This window comes from Macrotis lagotis, chromosome 4 (genome assembly GCF_037893015.1).
Source record: "Macrotis lagotis isolate mMagLag1 chromosome 4, bilby.v1.9.chrom.fasta, whole genome shotgun sequence".
Lineage (NCBI taxonomy): Eukaryota > Metazoa > Chordata > Mammalia > Peramelemorphia > Peramelidae > Macrotis > Macrotis lagotis.
The window spans coordinates 42,807,993-42,824,149 of NC_133661.1; the positions used below are offsets into that span (position 1 = coordinate 42,807,993).

The 16,157-nt window shown below is 32.6% G+C and overlaps 2 protein-coding genes across 3 annotated transcripts in view; both read left to right on the plus strand.

Moving 5' to 3' along the window:
- LOC141520794 (olfactory receptor 13A1-like) overlaps positions 1-16,157 on the plus strand; it is a 396,576-nt gene that overhangs the window by 298,873 nt on the left and 81,546 nt on the right. The window lies entirely within an intron of this gene.
- On the plus strand, positions 9,286-10,215 carry LOC141523055 (olfactory receptor 13A1-like). Its single transcript, XM_074236340.1, has one exon. The coding sequence runs from the start codon at positions 9,286-9,288 to the stop codon at positions 10,213-10,215; it is 930 nt and encodes a 309-aa protein (XP_074092441.1).

The following is a 16,157-nucleotide window of genomic DNA, read 5'->3' on the forward strand; positions in this document are numbered from 1 at the left end:
CATAGATGGACAAGAGTGTGGACTTTCAAAGAACTTTTTATTTTCATAATTCCAAATTGTTTCTCGAATTGTTGGAGCAATTCACAGTTCCATCAGTAGTACATCAACACATCCATTTTCATTCTAAACTGTGAACAATTTTCATTTATTTTCTTAATTTTGCCAATCAGATGGGTCCTTGATTGAACTTCAAAACTGCTTTAGCTTGCATTTTATTATTAGTGATTTGGTGCACTTGTTCATAGGGCTAGTAGGAATATCTTGATTTGTTTCTTCTTGGTTAAAAAATTGGATTATCTAACTCTACTTTCTTAGATTAAAATAAAACTACTACTTTACACATGCACACATTTATCTATATATTATATTCAATGGTGAATTTATAGTTTGCTTTCTTTTTTGTCTTTTAATTTTCAATATTTCCACTTTGATGTGCAGTAAAAAAAGAGATGCTAATTTGTTATTTTTCACCTTTGTTAAGGTTTCATGTCTATTTCATCAATTTGCTTTTCTTATTTTCTGGTTTAAATGCTTTAAATTACAAAATGTTCCTAATGTGTGATTTATCTTCCTTCTACAAATTTGGTATAAGTTTACATTATAATAATAATCTTTGATGGTGCTTTCTTCTGTTTTTATAATTTATTTTTCCAGAATTAGTTTATTTAATTTCTATGTCAAGGGTTGTTTTTAGAATATGATTTTTATTGCATTATTTACTCTTTTCTGCTTTCATGTAGATATTTTTATATATATTTATCAGGATGTGCTTTATTTTATAAAAATTTCATACATAATCAAAAATAGGTAAAATTCTTTTTCTTTCCATTTAGTAATTATCAGACATTTGTTTTCTATAAATATTATAAAATTAAATTCAAATATTTCTTTTTTCCCCCTTTTACTTAGATTTGAAGGAACAAAAAGTAGTAAAATAATTTATCTCATGATTAGAGTGCTAATATCTTATTCTCTCTAGAATTTTTTCCCTTTTAAGCATATCAATGTTGTGATAGCATATATTAATTATTTAGTTCATTGTCTTTGGATCCTTTAACTATTACATTGTTTCTCTGCCCATCTATTTTTCTAATGTCCACATATATTGCAGACTTATCTGAAACTACTAACAGAATATTTTTCAGCTCAAAGCTGAATATTTTTTCTTTGTTATCTAGGAGAATGTTTATATTTCAAGTGTATTTCTTATAAATGGATTCTGCTTTTTAATTGGGCCCATTTTTTTGTTTTCCATTTTGAGGTTAAAATCTCATTTTTATTCACTATCATGATAATTACCTGCACATTTCTCTTCCCCCTTTTTGTCTCTCCTTCTTGTCTCTATTTACAACTTCTTAAAATTAAGAGGGAAGTGATAAAGAAGAAATTTGCTTAACACCTATGATCTACAAATTTAATAGGCTATTTCCCCTACATTGCCATTTATTTGTACTGAATTTTTTGAAATTACAGGTTTTTGCTACATCTTTCCTTTCTTTTTTTCCTCTGTTTTCACACCCATCCTTTTGATCCTGGAGATTTATTAGCTTATGACTATTACCTTATCTACTATTTTTTTCTCCTTAGCCTTCTTACCCTTGACCCCCCATCCCTTCTTAATTAACAGAATACAAAACTTAGATGGAATGTGTTTGTGTGTTTGTGTGTGTGTGTGTGTGTGTGTGTGTGTGTTGGGAGGGTGTTTGTTTGGCTGTATGTATGTATGTATGTGTGTTAAGAAGTCTTTTATTATATTTAAATTAAGTTAATTTCTTCATGAAGAAGTAGCATTATGATAAACCTGGCTCAACTTCATCAGGAATAACTCCTATTTTTTTCTCAGTACACCATTTATATATTAAAATGTCTTTCCCTCCTTTTATATCTCTTTCTGCTTCTGTTCCTGGAAAATTATGTTCAGCTTTCTTTTTGCTGATTCAGATAATTTTGAGGTTTGTAGGATACCTATACCCCCATCCAGTCCTCCATCTTTTAATTCTATACATCTGATGTATCACTATTACATGAAAGTGAATTCCTTTCCTTTCCTCTTCACTATGAATTATTTTTCCCTTCTCCTATGTCTTCTTCTAAGACCATAAAGTAGAATAAAACCATTTTGAGGCCCTTAGTATGTTTTTATAGCATAAAGACCCAAAGATATTAAGATTATATGATTACATGTGTTTCTGAAGATTTATCAAAATATAAACATTTCATTTTTCCTTAATCCATTTAAAATAAACACTTGTTTACATTTATGTTTCCCTGTATGCCAATAGTTCAAATTCAAAATGAATATGTAGTTGTGACTCTTTCCTTAGGAATGTTTAGAATTTCTCAATTCCATTGAAAAGCCATTTTTTTTCCATTACAGAATTATGTTTAGTGTTGGCAGATATATTATATTTGACTATAAGCCTTTATGCCTTGACTTTTAGAATATTATCTTGAATTTTTTTCTTCTTTTTATATTAAATATTTATTTATTCTCATTTTGTACAAATATTTTTTATACATCAAGAAAATATTCTTGTTTAAGAGTAAGCTAAATACCCCCCCCCCAAAAAAATATAGACTCGTTTGAGCAATAAAGTAAAGGAGAGAGGAAAAAATTGAAATAAAAAGGAAAAAAATAGTAATAATTGTAAGGTATGGCCAGGTGGCACAATGGACAAAGCACCAGCTCTGGAGCCAGGAGCACCCAATCCCATATCTGGCCCTGTATATCCAACAATAACCCAGCCACATACAAGCCACCCCAACTTGACTGCCCTGGAAAAACCAAAAAAGGAAAAAAAAAGGTCCAAAATATAATAAAATAGTAATAATAGTAGGGGTGGCTGGGTGGCAGCAAACTTTACTTTCCTTAACTTTGATCTTGCAATGTTTTCTGTAAATCTGACTTCCTTGGCACTACATATCATTCTTAAAGTCTGCTTGTATATTTTTTTCCATTGATCTACAAACTCTGAATTTTAACTAAAGTATTTTTATGGGTTTTCATTTTGGGTTTTCTTTTATGGGGAAACTGGTAGATTCTGCTTTCACATTGTCTTTTGGTTCTTAGATATTTGCACAGTTTTCACTTGTAATTCTTTGAATTATGGTGTCCAGACTTCTTTTGCACATGATTTTTAGATAGATTTTAGATGGTTTTCCTACTCCTTTTGTATTTAACTGTTTTTTTTTTTACTTCAATATTTTTGGAAATATTGTTGTTCATGCCTAGTCACTTTTCAGTTGTGCCAAACTCTTCCTCAAAGTTTTTAGGCAATTCTTGTAAAAAATACTCATTCCCCTTCCTTCTCCAGAACATTATACAAATGAGGAAACTGAGGCAAATGGAGTTTAGGTGACTTGTCCTGAGTTGCTGTGCCCATGGTCACACAGTTAGTAAATGTTTGAGATCAGTTTTTAACTCTGTCTTCCTGACTTCAGATGCAACTCTTGATCCACTCTACCTCCTAACAACCTATTTGGTCTATTCTAATTTTTAGGGAACTTAAGTCTTTTTTGAGGTTTTCTAAAATCTATGCAAAGTTTGAAATTCTCCTTTAAATTTCTTCCAATTATTACACACAAAGGACAATAAAAATGTGCATACCCTTTGATCCAGCAATACCACTAATGTATCCTGAAGAGATCGTGAAAAAGGTTAAACACATCACTCCTACAAAAATATTCATAGTAGCCCTGTTTGTGATGGCAAAGAATTGGAAATTGAATGAATGTCCAACAATTGAGGAATCACTGAACAAATTGTGGTACATGTTTCCAGGAAAGATGGGAATTCAGAGAAGCCTGGAAGGATTTGCATGAACTGATGCTGAGTGAGATGAGCAGAACCAGAGGAACACTTTACATTCTAACAGCACCATGGGGGTGATGATCAAACTTAATGGACTTGTTCATTCCATCTGTGCAACAATCAGGCACAATTTGGGGGTATCTGTGATGGAGAATATGATCTGTATCCAGAGTAAGAATTGTGGAGTTTAAACAAAGATGGAAGACTATTAACTTTTATTTATTTCTTTATTCGTTTGTTTATTCATTTGTTTGTTTGTTTGTTTGTTTTAAGTTTTAGCAAGACAAATGGGGTTAAGTGGCTTGCCCAAGGACACACAGCTAGGCCATTATTAAGTGTCTGAGACTGGATTTGAACCCAGGTATTCCTGACTCCAGGGCCAGTGCTTTATCCGCTGTGCCACCTACCTGCCCATTAAAGAAGTTTTTTGGCTTTGCTCTATTTTTTTTAAGGTTTTTGCAAGGCAAACGGGGTTAAGTGGCTTGCCCTAAGCCACACAGCTAGGTAATTATTAATTGTCTTAGACTTGATTTGAACCCAGGTACTCCTGACTCCAGGGCCGGTGCTTTATCCACTATGCCACCTAGCTGCCCCTCCTTTAATTTAAAAATAAAACAACAAACATTATCCTATGATGTAATTTTGCTATCTCTTATACATTATTTTTTACCATAAGGATATCATTTCTCTGTTATCACATTCAACTAAGATCAATGTATACCATGAAAACAATGTAAAGACTAACTTGGGAGGGGAAGCGAGACTAGGGAAAAATTGTAAAATTCAAAATAAATTAATGAATCAAATAAAAAAATTCCTTCCTATTGATTCCATTCTTTTCTTTCCTTTTCCAAGTATTTTTGCAATCTTGAGACTAGGATATCTTTTTAAAAATTTTTTTAACTCATTGGTTTTACCTGTGTTATATAGTTGTTATCCATTTTAGGATTTGCTTCCTCAGCAATTTTCTCTCAAATTAATGGCATTTGGAGTTTTCCTTGATTTTCTTTTCTCATCAGTGTTAATATAAGGAATTAGAGTGAATTGTGCTTAAGTTATACACTGTAAGAGAATGATGTGTCTACTTCTGAGTATGATGACTAATAATTGTGGTTCCTCCTTCAAAGGGCTATGTTGTTGTTTTGGTCATAAGTTCTTTCTAGAGGCATTGCCTTTTCATAGGTCTGCTTGAGGTTTTGCTTACATTTATGGCTTCAATATGGGTCCAAAGTCTATTCTCTTGCAAGGCTCCCACCATAGCCTTCAGAGATATCTAATGATTATCTTTCTCTGGGGATTTTCTCTTGTCTCTGATTTTGACTTGCTAATACCACACTGGATCCTACAGGGATCTGCCCTACATAGTGTCTTTGGACTTCATGAACATCCAAGTGGATTTTTATTATGGGTCTTTCTCTATTAGTCCAATTGGCACTGTTGTAGAACAGCTACTATGTGGAGCCCATTTATGGCACAATAGCCATTGATTTTGCTGCTATTGCATGCTACATAATGTGATAAAAAGAAAAGAATCATGATATGGCCTGCCCTCTTGGACATTATGTTGTAAAATGGCATGTGACTATGTAAATATATATGTATGTATATATATATATATATATATACACATATATATATATACATTTGTTGGTATATATGTTTGTGTCTGTGTGTGTGCAATAGCTATAAGTGAAATTTACAATATTTATAAGTAAAAATTAAATATAAGTCCATTAAGTAGAAAGGAACATCTCTAGATATAGAGATCAATATAAGAAAAGTAATTTCCAGATGTAAGAATCCTTAGAGGTCAATATTTAGCCTCATTTGTACCAACATCACCCCCCTAACCTTATTAGTCTTCATAGGCCATTGAGGACTTTCTGTAATTAAGCCTCTTGAGATTCTTTGTCCCTAAACACCTCAATGGCTACATGAAATATTTCAAGAGTTTGTCAGCAATATGATAGCATTCTTCTGTTAATACCAGGTCATAGTTTCTTAGATTAATGAACCATGACTATTTGTAAGAATATGTTATTGTAGTAAAATTAAACATTTCTTTGTGAATAGAGTATTAAAATTCCAACTTTTAAAAATCAATTTAATTTTTGAAAATTGAAAAGTTGGGTAAAAGATATTGAATGCAGAAGATCAACAATCAATCTTGGTTTAATGAAGGGCTATCAGGAAGAAGAAATGATGGAAGAAATGGAAAAGTGAAAATAATCCAGGTACATAATTCAATAAATATGAGATATAGCCAATAAGACAGCTCAGATTATGTGAATGCTAAAAATCAGAATAAATAGAGGCATAAACTTGAAATACTTGGTCACAAATTAGAACTGGAAAGGAACATTCAGACATATTCATGCCACCAGATTATTATCACCACGAAGACCCTGAGAAAAAACTACAAAGGTATGATATAGTATATAAGTAATTGCAGTTAGCTGAGTACTGTTAACACATAAGGAAAGTACTATGACAAATTTACTTATTGAAATAAAAAATGAATTAATATAAGAGAAAGAACACTATTTTAAGTTCAAAGATGTAGCTGAATTTGTCTCCTTCACTTATTTCTTACATGATTTTGGAATTCACCAAAGCATTACTGGGTCTCTGTTTCCTTTTCTATAAAATAAGAGGTTTTGCCTAGATCTCGGAGTCTTCCCCATCTTAATCTAGAAATCTGTGTTTCTAAGAGGTACATATGCTAGTTACTCAGTCAATATAATGATTATTACCAGGAACATCTCTAAATATTTAGGGAAACAACACATTTTATATAAAAAATAATACTACTTCAGTGGATCAAGCTAGGTGAGAAATGTCATCGGGGGCAGCTATGTGTAGAAGGGGACAAGAGCACTGGCACTGGAGTCAAGAGCATCTAAGGCCAAATCAAAGTACTGTACAAACATCAAATTCTGATAATTATTGCCTTGCTGTGTGACCTTAGGTTGCTCAATTAATCCCATTACTTTAAATAAATAAAGAAATTTTAAAAGTCTAATTAGGAGACGATTTAGATGTAGGACCTTGGAACAAAAAATGCCTGCTTCTTGAAAAAAGAAGCTATTAGAAAATACACGGTATGTGAATTAGTGTTCTGTTTTCTTATTGAAGTGGATTAGAGTACCTTGGATGATTTGCACATATCAATACATAAAATATCTCAGATTTGTAATCAGATTCTTTGACTCCAAGTATAGGATTAAATTCATCCATCTCCTATGGATAACTGAATAACAAAAATCACCTGAGGTTTGTAATGCAAATAATATCATTCCCATCCTTCCCCTTTGCAGAGGATTACAGATGTAATTCCGGTCAAACTTTAGAGGCAATAAGTCCAGCGTGGCTCTCACCCCCCCCCACTGCCATTTTGTGGAAAGGGAATTTAAGACCCAGAGATATCATGATCAGGTGATTGGTAAGTATCAGCTGCAAGATTGAAACTCAAGTCTTATAAAACTAAGTAAGTCCTGCTGATATTTGACTAGAAAATTGACCTGCAAAAATAAAAGCCCCTCCCAGGCAAAAATAAGGACAACTTCAAGTCATTGATGGCAAACACAGACTTAAGGTTAATTATAGTGTATGCCCTACCACTAAGAACAATCACCCATGGGTTACCTAGGAAACGTATAAGATGTGGATTTTGAGTAACTGATCAAGTCAAAAACCTTAGTGAATGAAAGGAAGTCTAAATCCTTCAATAAGCCTGAACTATCTTGGAACTGGAAATGTAGTTACTGGGAGAGAAGAAACAGAACCTGAGGAGTCTGATTAGGTGTAGGAGAAAATAGTTTTTTAAGACTTATACAAACATTTTCAGAAAATGCCACAGTAGACAATTTAAAAAGACAATAAATTCACTCTCAGACTACTAGGAATGCTTGCATGGGTGAGAATCTATTTTATTAAGAGGTAATCATCAATATTTCTCTGGATTTCTTCTCTGGAATGGGTGCCAGACAGGATTTTTGTCTCCTTGGTTGGTTCTAGGCTTATGAAATTTATAACAATGAATACTGATATATTCTCAAGGTAGAAAATTTACATTCAAAATGTAAAAACTCTTTCCACTGATAGAAATCAGGTAACTTTGATGTAACTTTTAGTCTTAGAGAGTCATCTCAGTCATTGAGAGATAAAGAGATGTGCCTGTGATTATAGCGGTAGAAAGTATTAGTGACAGGATCTGATTAAACATCTTCCTTACTCCAAGGCCTCACTAGGAGCCCATATCACATTATGCCTCAGCATAAACCTTACTTAACGAGTTAACAAATTATATTAAAAAGATAGTAAATAGTAAAGTCACACGCACGCACACACACACACACACACACACACATATATATATATACACATATTTTGTAAAATGCTATATGAAATAAGTTATGTTGAAAACTACAAAACTGATACAGGAATGCTTGAGGTTTTATTTGTGGACAACAATGTGGTTATCATATTGGTCCAAATTCTTTCTCTGTCTTCCTCAAAATGTGACTTCTACAAACCTGATGCAGACTATAATCTATCTCTTATTAAGAAATATAAAAGAGAGAAAGATAACATGGATCATAAACATGTATTAACTTTGTAACAGAATTCAAAAGGTGGAAAATCAGAGCTAAAAGAGGTTTAATATTTTGAATGATTAAAGGGGAATTTGGGTGTTATAGTGTGCCGATCACTGCTTCTGGAGTCAGGATAATCTGAATTCAAATCTGCTTTCAGGTCTTTGACACTTGCTACAGTGTTACCCTGGATAAGACACTTAATGCTCATTGCTTCCAATAATATCATGTGATATTGAAAAAGTATATACATATATACATACATGCTCATGAAATTTTGTTGGAATGAAATAATTCTTTTTTTAGGTTTTTACAATGCAATCGGGTTAAGTGGCTTGCCGAAGGCCACACAGCTAGGTAATTATTAAGTGTATGAGGCAAGATTTATACTCAGGTACTCCTGACTCCATACCTCGTGTTCTATCCAGTGTGCCTCCTAGCCACCCCCGGAATGAAATATTTTAATAAAATTATTGGAGGCTTATGTCTTTATATGGCTCTTATTCTCCTGCATGGACAGCTGACACACCTACATTTCTTCCCATTGATCTCCCCATCTTATCAATGAAAGACATTATTAATCAAACAGAAATTGTTTTAGCAATTTGTGTAGCATTTTGTCCTAGTAGTCCCTCATCCCACTTTCTAGAAAAGTACGGAAGCCATTTTTACAAATTCTAATGCCAAATTTAAAATTTTAGTAAATTATGAATTCACTTGGATTATTCTGTTATGTTTTTCATGGATTGATGTATTTAATATTTAATTTTCTCAAATAATTCAGCAAGATGGGAGAGAGAACCAGAGTCCTGTGATTATTTCAACTGCAACTAGAAGAAAACAAGAGAAAAAGGCGGAAAAAGTTCTACTTTCCATAGGATGTTAATGAATAACCAGACACAAGTGACTGAGTTCATCCTTCAAGGATTCTCAGATAGGTTTTCTATAAAGATCTTGCTCTTTGGCAGCTTTTTTTCTTTATACACAGTTGCCCTTACTGGGAATATCCTGATCATTGCATTGTTTATTTGCAGTGCTACTCTTCACACCCCTATGTATTTTTTCCTAGTCAACTTGTCTATGTTGGATATCATGTGCACGACTTCTGTTCTTCCCAAGGTGTTGGAGAACCTGCTTTCTGATAAGAAAACCATCTCGTATGGTGGATGTATGACGCAGGTGTGCTTTCTTACCTGGGCTGTATCTGGTGAGCTCTTGCTCTTGACAGCCATGGCTTATGACAGATATGTGGCCATCTGCCACCCCCTGCACTATAGCACCATGATGAGTAAGAAGATTTGTGTCCTTCTGGCAATTGGGGTATGGGGCATCTGTGGATTGAACACTAGTGTCCATACTGGGCTTATGATTAGGTTATCATTCTGTGGCCCCAATATCATTAATCAATTTTTTTGTGAAATTCCCCCTGTGTTGCTTCTATCTTGCACATCAACATATGTGAACAATATCATGACAGTCCTTGCTGATGTCTTCTTCTCAGTTTTGAATTTCCTGTTAATCATGGTGTCATACTGCTTCATCATCTCCAACATCATGAAAATCCGGACCACAGAGGGAAAGAAGAGAGCATTCTCTACCTGCTCCTCCCATCTAATTGTGGTCACCATGTATTATTGCACTGTATGTTATGCCTACGTCAGCCCCATATCTCGCTATTCTCCTGAAAGTGGAAAATTGGTGGCTGTAATTTACACAGCAGTTAGTCCCACCTTAAATCCTCTCATATACACTTTGAGGAACAAGGATGTCATAGAAGCCCTCAGAAAAGTGCCTCTATTTAGGAAGTGAAAGCTTAGAAATTTAAAACTTTGTGTATGGGATTGATAAGGGAATTCTTTTAGTGATAATTTTTTTTTAGTTTCTTTTTTGCAAGGCAAATGAGGTTAAGTGGCTTGCCCAAGGCCACACAACTAGGTAATTATTAAGTGTCTGAGACCAGATTTGAACCCAGGTACTCCTGACTCCAGGGCCCGTGATTTATCCACTGCGCCACCTAGCCGCCCTCTTTTAGTGATAATTAATAGAAATTCCTCAGCCTTCATCTTCCAATATCCTCAAGATTTCACTTATTGTATAATTTCAGAATCTAGGGCAGGAGGATGTAATTTCTAGATACTATTTCTAGAATCCTCTAATGAGGTTTTAGTAGAAATACAGACAAAATGGATCTACTAGGGAATTTAGCATTCTGATAGGCCAAAACCAAGATGGTGAATATTTTCTTTTCCTTTTGCTTTTTCAGAAATAGAAATGACTGAGAGGAGAAAGAGAGAGAGAGAGAGAGAGAGAGAGAGAGAGAGAGAGAGAGAGAGAGAGAAAGAGAGAGACAAGAGAGAACGATTTTGTTTTGAAATTTGCATAAAATGTCTAAAAGAGAAGACTGAGGTAAATAAATATTATCAATCATTAAAATGGCTCTGTAATCTCATTAATTAAGAACTGCCTCCCCATAAAAGGATCACAATTCATTATTATTCCTCATTAAATATCAGATCACCATATCATATCAAGACAGCTAAACAAATGAATGAAAAAATAGTATGTTAACATCCTTAGGACAAAGCAAACCAACATAGCCCGTTCTTGATGTAACAGGGATAGAAAGTCAAAATACTGTTCTACCTCTTCATGGTTATGACATATGACTGGCATGTGATGTATCACAGCCCTTGTTTTATATTATCATAGAACAAAAAAAATAGTTAAGTTTGAAAATCGCTGGCTCTGACTTTAGGGGAGTTGTTTTTGCCTCCTCAACAAATATTAGCATCTTGGTGAAGTTATCATTCTATGATCTTATTGCTTGATTGCTTTCTTTGTGAGATCTCTTCTGTTGCTCCCCTGATCCTCTAAATAAAGGAATGACTTCATGACCATCATGGCTTATACATTCTTTTATGTTCTGAGTTTCTGGTTTATTATGCTGTTCTATGGCTTCAGCATCTTCAGTATTATGGCAAGCCATATAATAGTGGCTAACACAGAACAACTACAACGACAATAACTTTTCTATCTACTCCTCTCACTTCATTGTAGTAATTCAACCATAGTCCATGTTTATGTAAACTCAGGCTCCAGTTGCTCCCCCAAGAAGGGCAAGATCATGGCTATGCTTTAGAGTGAGTTCTCCTCTGAGCCCTCTGATCTATACTTTGAGAAATAAGGATATCAAGCATCCCCCAGAAAATATTTTCCTCTTCATGGGAAAAATGATGATTTGTTAATCTAAACATTAGAGAGGGCTGCTTCAGATTATCATAAAAATGTCAATTATTTTATCTTTTGAGAAACTTTTAACATGGTGTTTTAGGGTATCGTCCAACATGATTAAAATAGCCAAATTTTCTCCCTCCCCCTTGATAATTTCAGAATACCTTAAGATGAAGAAAATTTTTGAAACCTAATGAGATAAAAATATACCTATTGTAACTCTTGTCTTATTTATTAAAAAAGTGAGACTCAAAGAAACTGTGATTTCCTATATTTAAAATTGCCCTGAACTTATTTTTCTTCATATTTTCCAAATCCACTGGGGGAAAAAGATAGAAAGAAATACAAAATTCTTTTAACAGATAGAATAGTAAATCAAATTAAATTCCCATATTGGTCACATCCAATAATGCATTTCTTATTCTGAATATTAGTCTATTATCTACCTGTCATGACATCACCACCATTCTCCTATATAAATACTCTATTACCATGAGTTATTATTTAGTTGACTCAAATTCTCAAGGTTTGCAGAATGATTCAATTTTAAAATTTATATTAGTATCCTTAACTAGTCTGCATTCACCCATTTCACTCTGCATCAATTTATTCAAGTCTTTTTAAGTCTCTCTGAAATAAAATTTTTCTAATTTCATAGAGAACAATTTAATTTCATTACATCATTTATCACAATTTTCCATTCAATTTTCTAATAATGGGTACTATCTTAGTTTATGCTTTCTCCACTATAGTAAGTGCCTTTATAGATTATTTCATATATGCATATATATATGGTTATACTTCATATAGGATTTTTCCATTTTTCTTTGACTTCTTTATATATATATATATATATATATATATATATATATATATATATATATATGTCAGTGAAATAGATGGACAAGAGTGTGGACTTTCAAACACTTTTTTATTTTCATAATTTCAAATTGTTTCTTGAATTGTTGGAACAATTCACAGTTCTACCAGCAGTACATCAATACTCCCTTTTCATTCTACCGTATCAACAATTTTCACTTATTTTCTTAATTTTGCCAGTTGGATGGGTCCTTGCTTGAAGTTCAAAACTGCTTTAGCTTGCATTTTATTATTAGTGATTTGGAGCATTTGTTCATAGGGTGAGGAATAACTTGATTTGTTTCTTCTTGGTTAAAAATTCAGATTATCTAACTCTACTTTCTTAGCTTAAAATGAAACTACTATTTTTACACACACACAGATATATCTATATATTATATTCAATGGTGAATTTTTTTGCTTTCTTTTTTGTCTTTTAATTTTCAATATTTCTACTTTGATGTGCAGTAAAAAAAGAGATGCTGATTTGTTATTTTTTACATTTGTTAAGGTTTCATGTCTAGTTCATCAATATGTTTTCCTTTTTTTCCTGATTAAAATGTTTTAAATTATAACATTTTCCTAATATGTGATTTATCTACCTTCTACACATTTGGTATAAGTGTACATTTTAATAATAATCTTTGGTGGTATTTTCTTCTGTTTCTATAATTTGTTTTTGCCGAATTAGTTAATTTAATTTCTATTTCAAGTGTTGCTTTTAGAATATGATTTTTATTGCTTTATTTGCTGTTTTCTGCTTTCATGAAGATATTTTTATAAATTTATCAGGATGTGTTTTATTTTATAAAAAATTCATACGTAATCAAAAATAGGTAAAAATTTTTTTTTTCCACTTAGTAATTACCAAACATTTGTTTTTTTTATAAATATTATGAAATTAAATTCAAATATTTCTTTTTTCCCCTTTTGCTTAGATTTGAAGGAGCAAAAAGTAGTAAAATAAGTTATCTCATGATTAGAGTGCTAATATCTAATTCTCTCTAGAATTGTTCCCTTTGAAGCATATCAATGTTATGATAATATATATTAATTTTTGAGTTCATTATCTTTGGATCCTCTATTACATTGATTCTCTGCCCATCTAATTTTCTAATGTCTACACATACTGCAGACTGAAACTACTAACAGAATAGTTTTCAGCTCAAAGCTGAATAATTTTTCTTTGTTATCTAGGAGAATTTTTATATTTCAAGTGTATTTCTTATAAATGGATTCTGCTTTTTAATTTGGCCTATTTTTTTTTGTTTTACATTTTGAGGTTAAAATCTCATTTGTATTCACTATCATGATAATTAACTGCACATTTCTCTTCACCCTTTTTGTCTCTACTTCTTGTCTCTATTTACAACTTCTTAAAAATTAGAGGGAAGTGGTAAAGAAGAAATTTGCTTAACACCTATGATCTACAAATTTAATAGGCTATTTCCCCTACATTGCCATTTATTTGTACTGAATTTTTTGCAGTTTCAAGTTTTTGCTACACCTTTCTTTTCTTTTTTTCTCTGTCTTCACACCCATCCTTTTGATCCTGGAGATTTATTAGCTTATGACCATTACCTTATCTACTATTTTTTTCTCCTTAGCCTTCTTACCCTTGACCCCCCCATCCCTTCTTAATTATCACAATCCAAAACTTAGATGGAATGTTTGTGTGTTTGTGTGTGTGTATGTGTGTTTAGCTGTGTGTATGTATGTATGTGTGTGAAGAAGTCTCTTCTTGTATTTAAATTAATTTAATTTCTTCAGAAAGAAGTAGCATTATGAAAAACCTGGCTCAACTTCATCAGTAATCACTCCTATTTTTTTCTCAGTACACCATTTATATATTACAATCTCTCCCTACTTTTATATCCATCTCTGCTTCTGTTCCTGTAAAATCATGTTCAGCTTTCTTTTTTGCTGATTCAGATAATTTTGAGGATTGTAGGACACCTATGCCCCCATCCAGTCCTCCCTCTTTGAAGTCTATACATCTGATGTATCACTAATACATGAAAGTGATTTCTTTTTCTTTCCTCTTCACTATGAATTCTTTTTCCCTTCTCCTGTGTCTTCTTCTAAGACCATAAAGTACAATTAATCCATTTTGAGTTTTTGTATAGCATAAAGACCGAAAAATATTAAGATTATATGATTACATGTGTTTCTGAAGATTTATCAAAATATAAATATTTCATTTTTCTTTAATCCTTTTAAAATAAACACCTGTTTACATTTATGTTTCCCTGTATGCCAATAATTCCAATTCAAAATGAATATGTAGTTGTGAGTCTTTACTTAGGAATGTTTGGAATTTCTTAATTCCATTGAAAAGCCATTTGTTTTCATTACAGAATTATATTTAGTGTTTGAAGATATGTTATATTTGACTACAATCCTTTATGGCTTGAATTTGGAATATTATATTGCAACCTTCATTTTCCTTAACTTTGATCTTGCAACATTTTCTGTGAATCTGATTTCCTTGGCACTACATATCATTCTTAAAGTCTGCTTGTATATTTTTTCCGTTCATCTAAAAACTCTGAATTTTAACTAAAGTATTTTATAGGTTTTCGTTTGGGGTTTACTTTTATGGGGAAACTGGTAGACTCTGCTTTCACATTGTCTTTTGGTTCTTAGATATTTGGACAGTTGTTCACTTGTAATTCTTTGAATTTTGGTATCCAGACTTCTTTTTCACATGAATTTTAGGTTGATTATAAATGGTTTTCCTACTCCTTTTGTGTTTTAACTTTTTATTTTACTTCAATATTTTTGGAAATTTTGTTGTTTATGCCTAGTCACTTTTCAGTTGTGCCAAACTCTTCCTCAAAGTTTTTAGGCAATTCTTGTAAATATTACTGATGCCTCTTCCTTTTCCAGACCATTATACAAATGAGGAAACTGAGGCAAATGGAGTTTAAATGACTTGTTCTGAGTTGCTGTGCTCATAGTCACACAGTAAATGTTTGAGGTCAGTTTTTAACTCTGTCTTCCTGACTTCAGATGCAACTCTTGATCCATTCTACCTCCTAACAACCTATTTTTTCTATTCTAATTTTTAGGGAACTTAGGTCTTCTTTTGAGGTTTTCTACAATCTGTGCAAAGTTTGAAATTCTCCTTTAAGTTTCTTCCTATTATTACACCCAAAGGACAACAAAAATGTGCATAACCTTTGATCCAACAATACCACTAATGTGTCTATAGCCTGAAGAGATCATGAAAAAGGGTAAACACATCACTCCTACAAAAATATTCAAAGAAGCCCTGTTTGTGGTGGCAAAGAATTGGAAATTGAGTGAATATCCATCAACTGAGGAATGGCAGAACAAATTGTGGTATATGTCCAGGAGAGATGGGAATTCATAGAAGCCTGGAAGGATTTGCATGAACTGATGCTGAGTGAGATGAGCAGAACCAGAGGAACATTGCACAATCTAACAGCACCCTGGGGGTGATGATCAAACTTAATGGACTTGTTCATTCCATCTGTGCAAAAATCAGGCACAATTTGCGTGGTATCTGTGATGGAGAATATGATCTGTATCCAGAGTAAGAATTGTGGAGTTTAAGCAAAGATGGAAGATTATTACCTTTAATTAATTTATTTTTCATTATTTATTTATTTATTTATTTATTTATTTTTTTTTTTTTT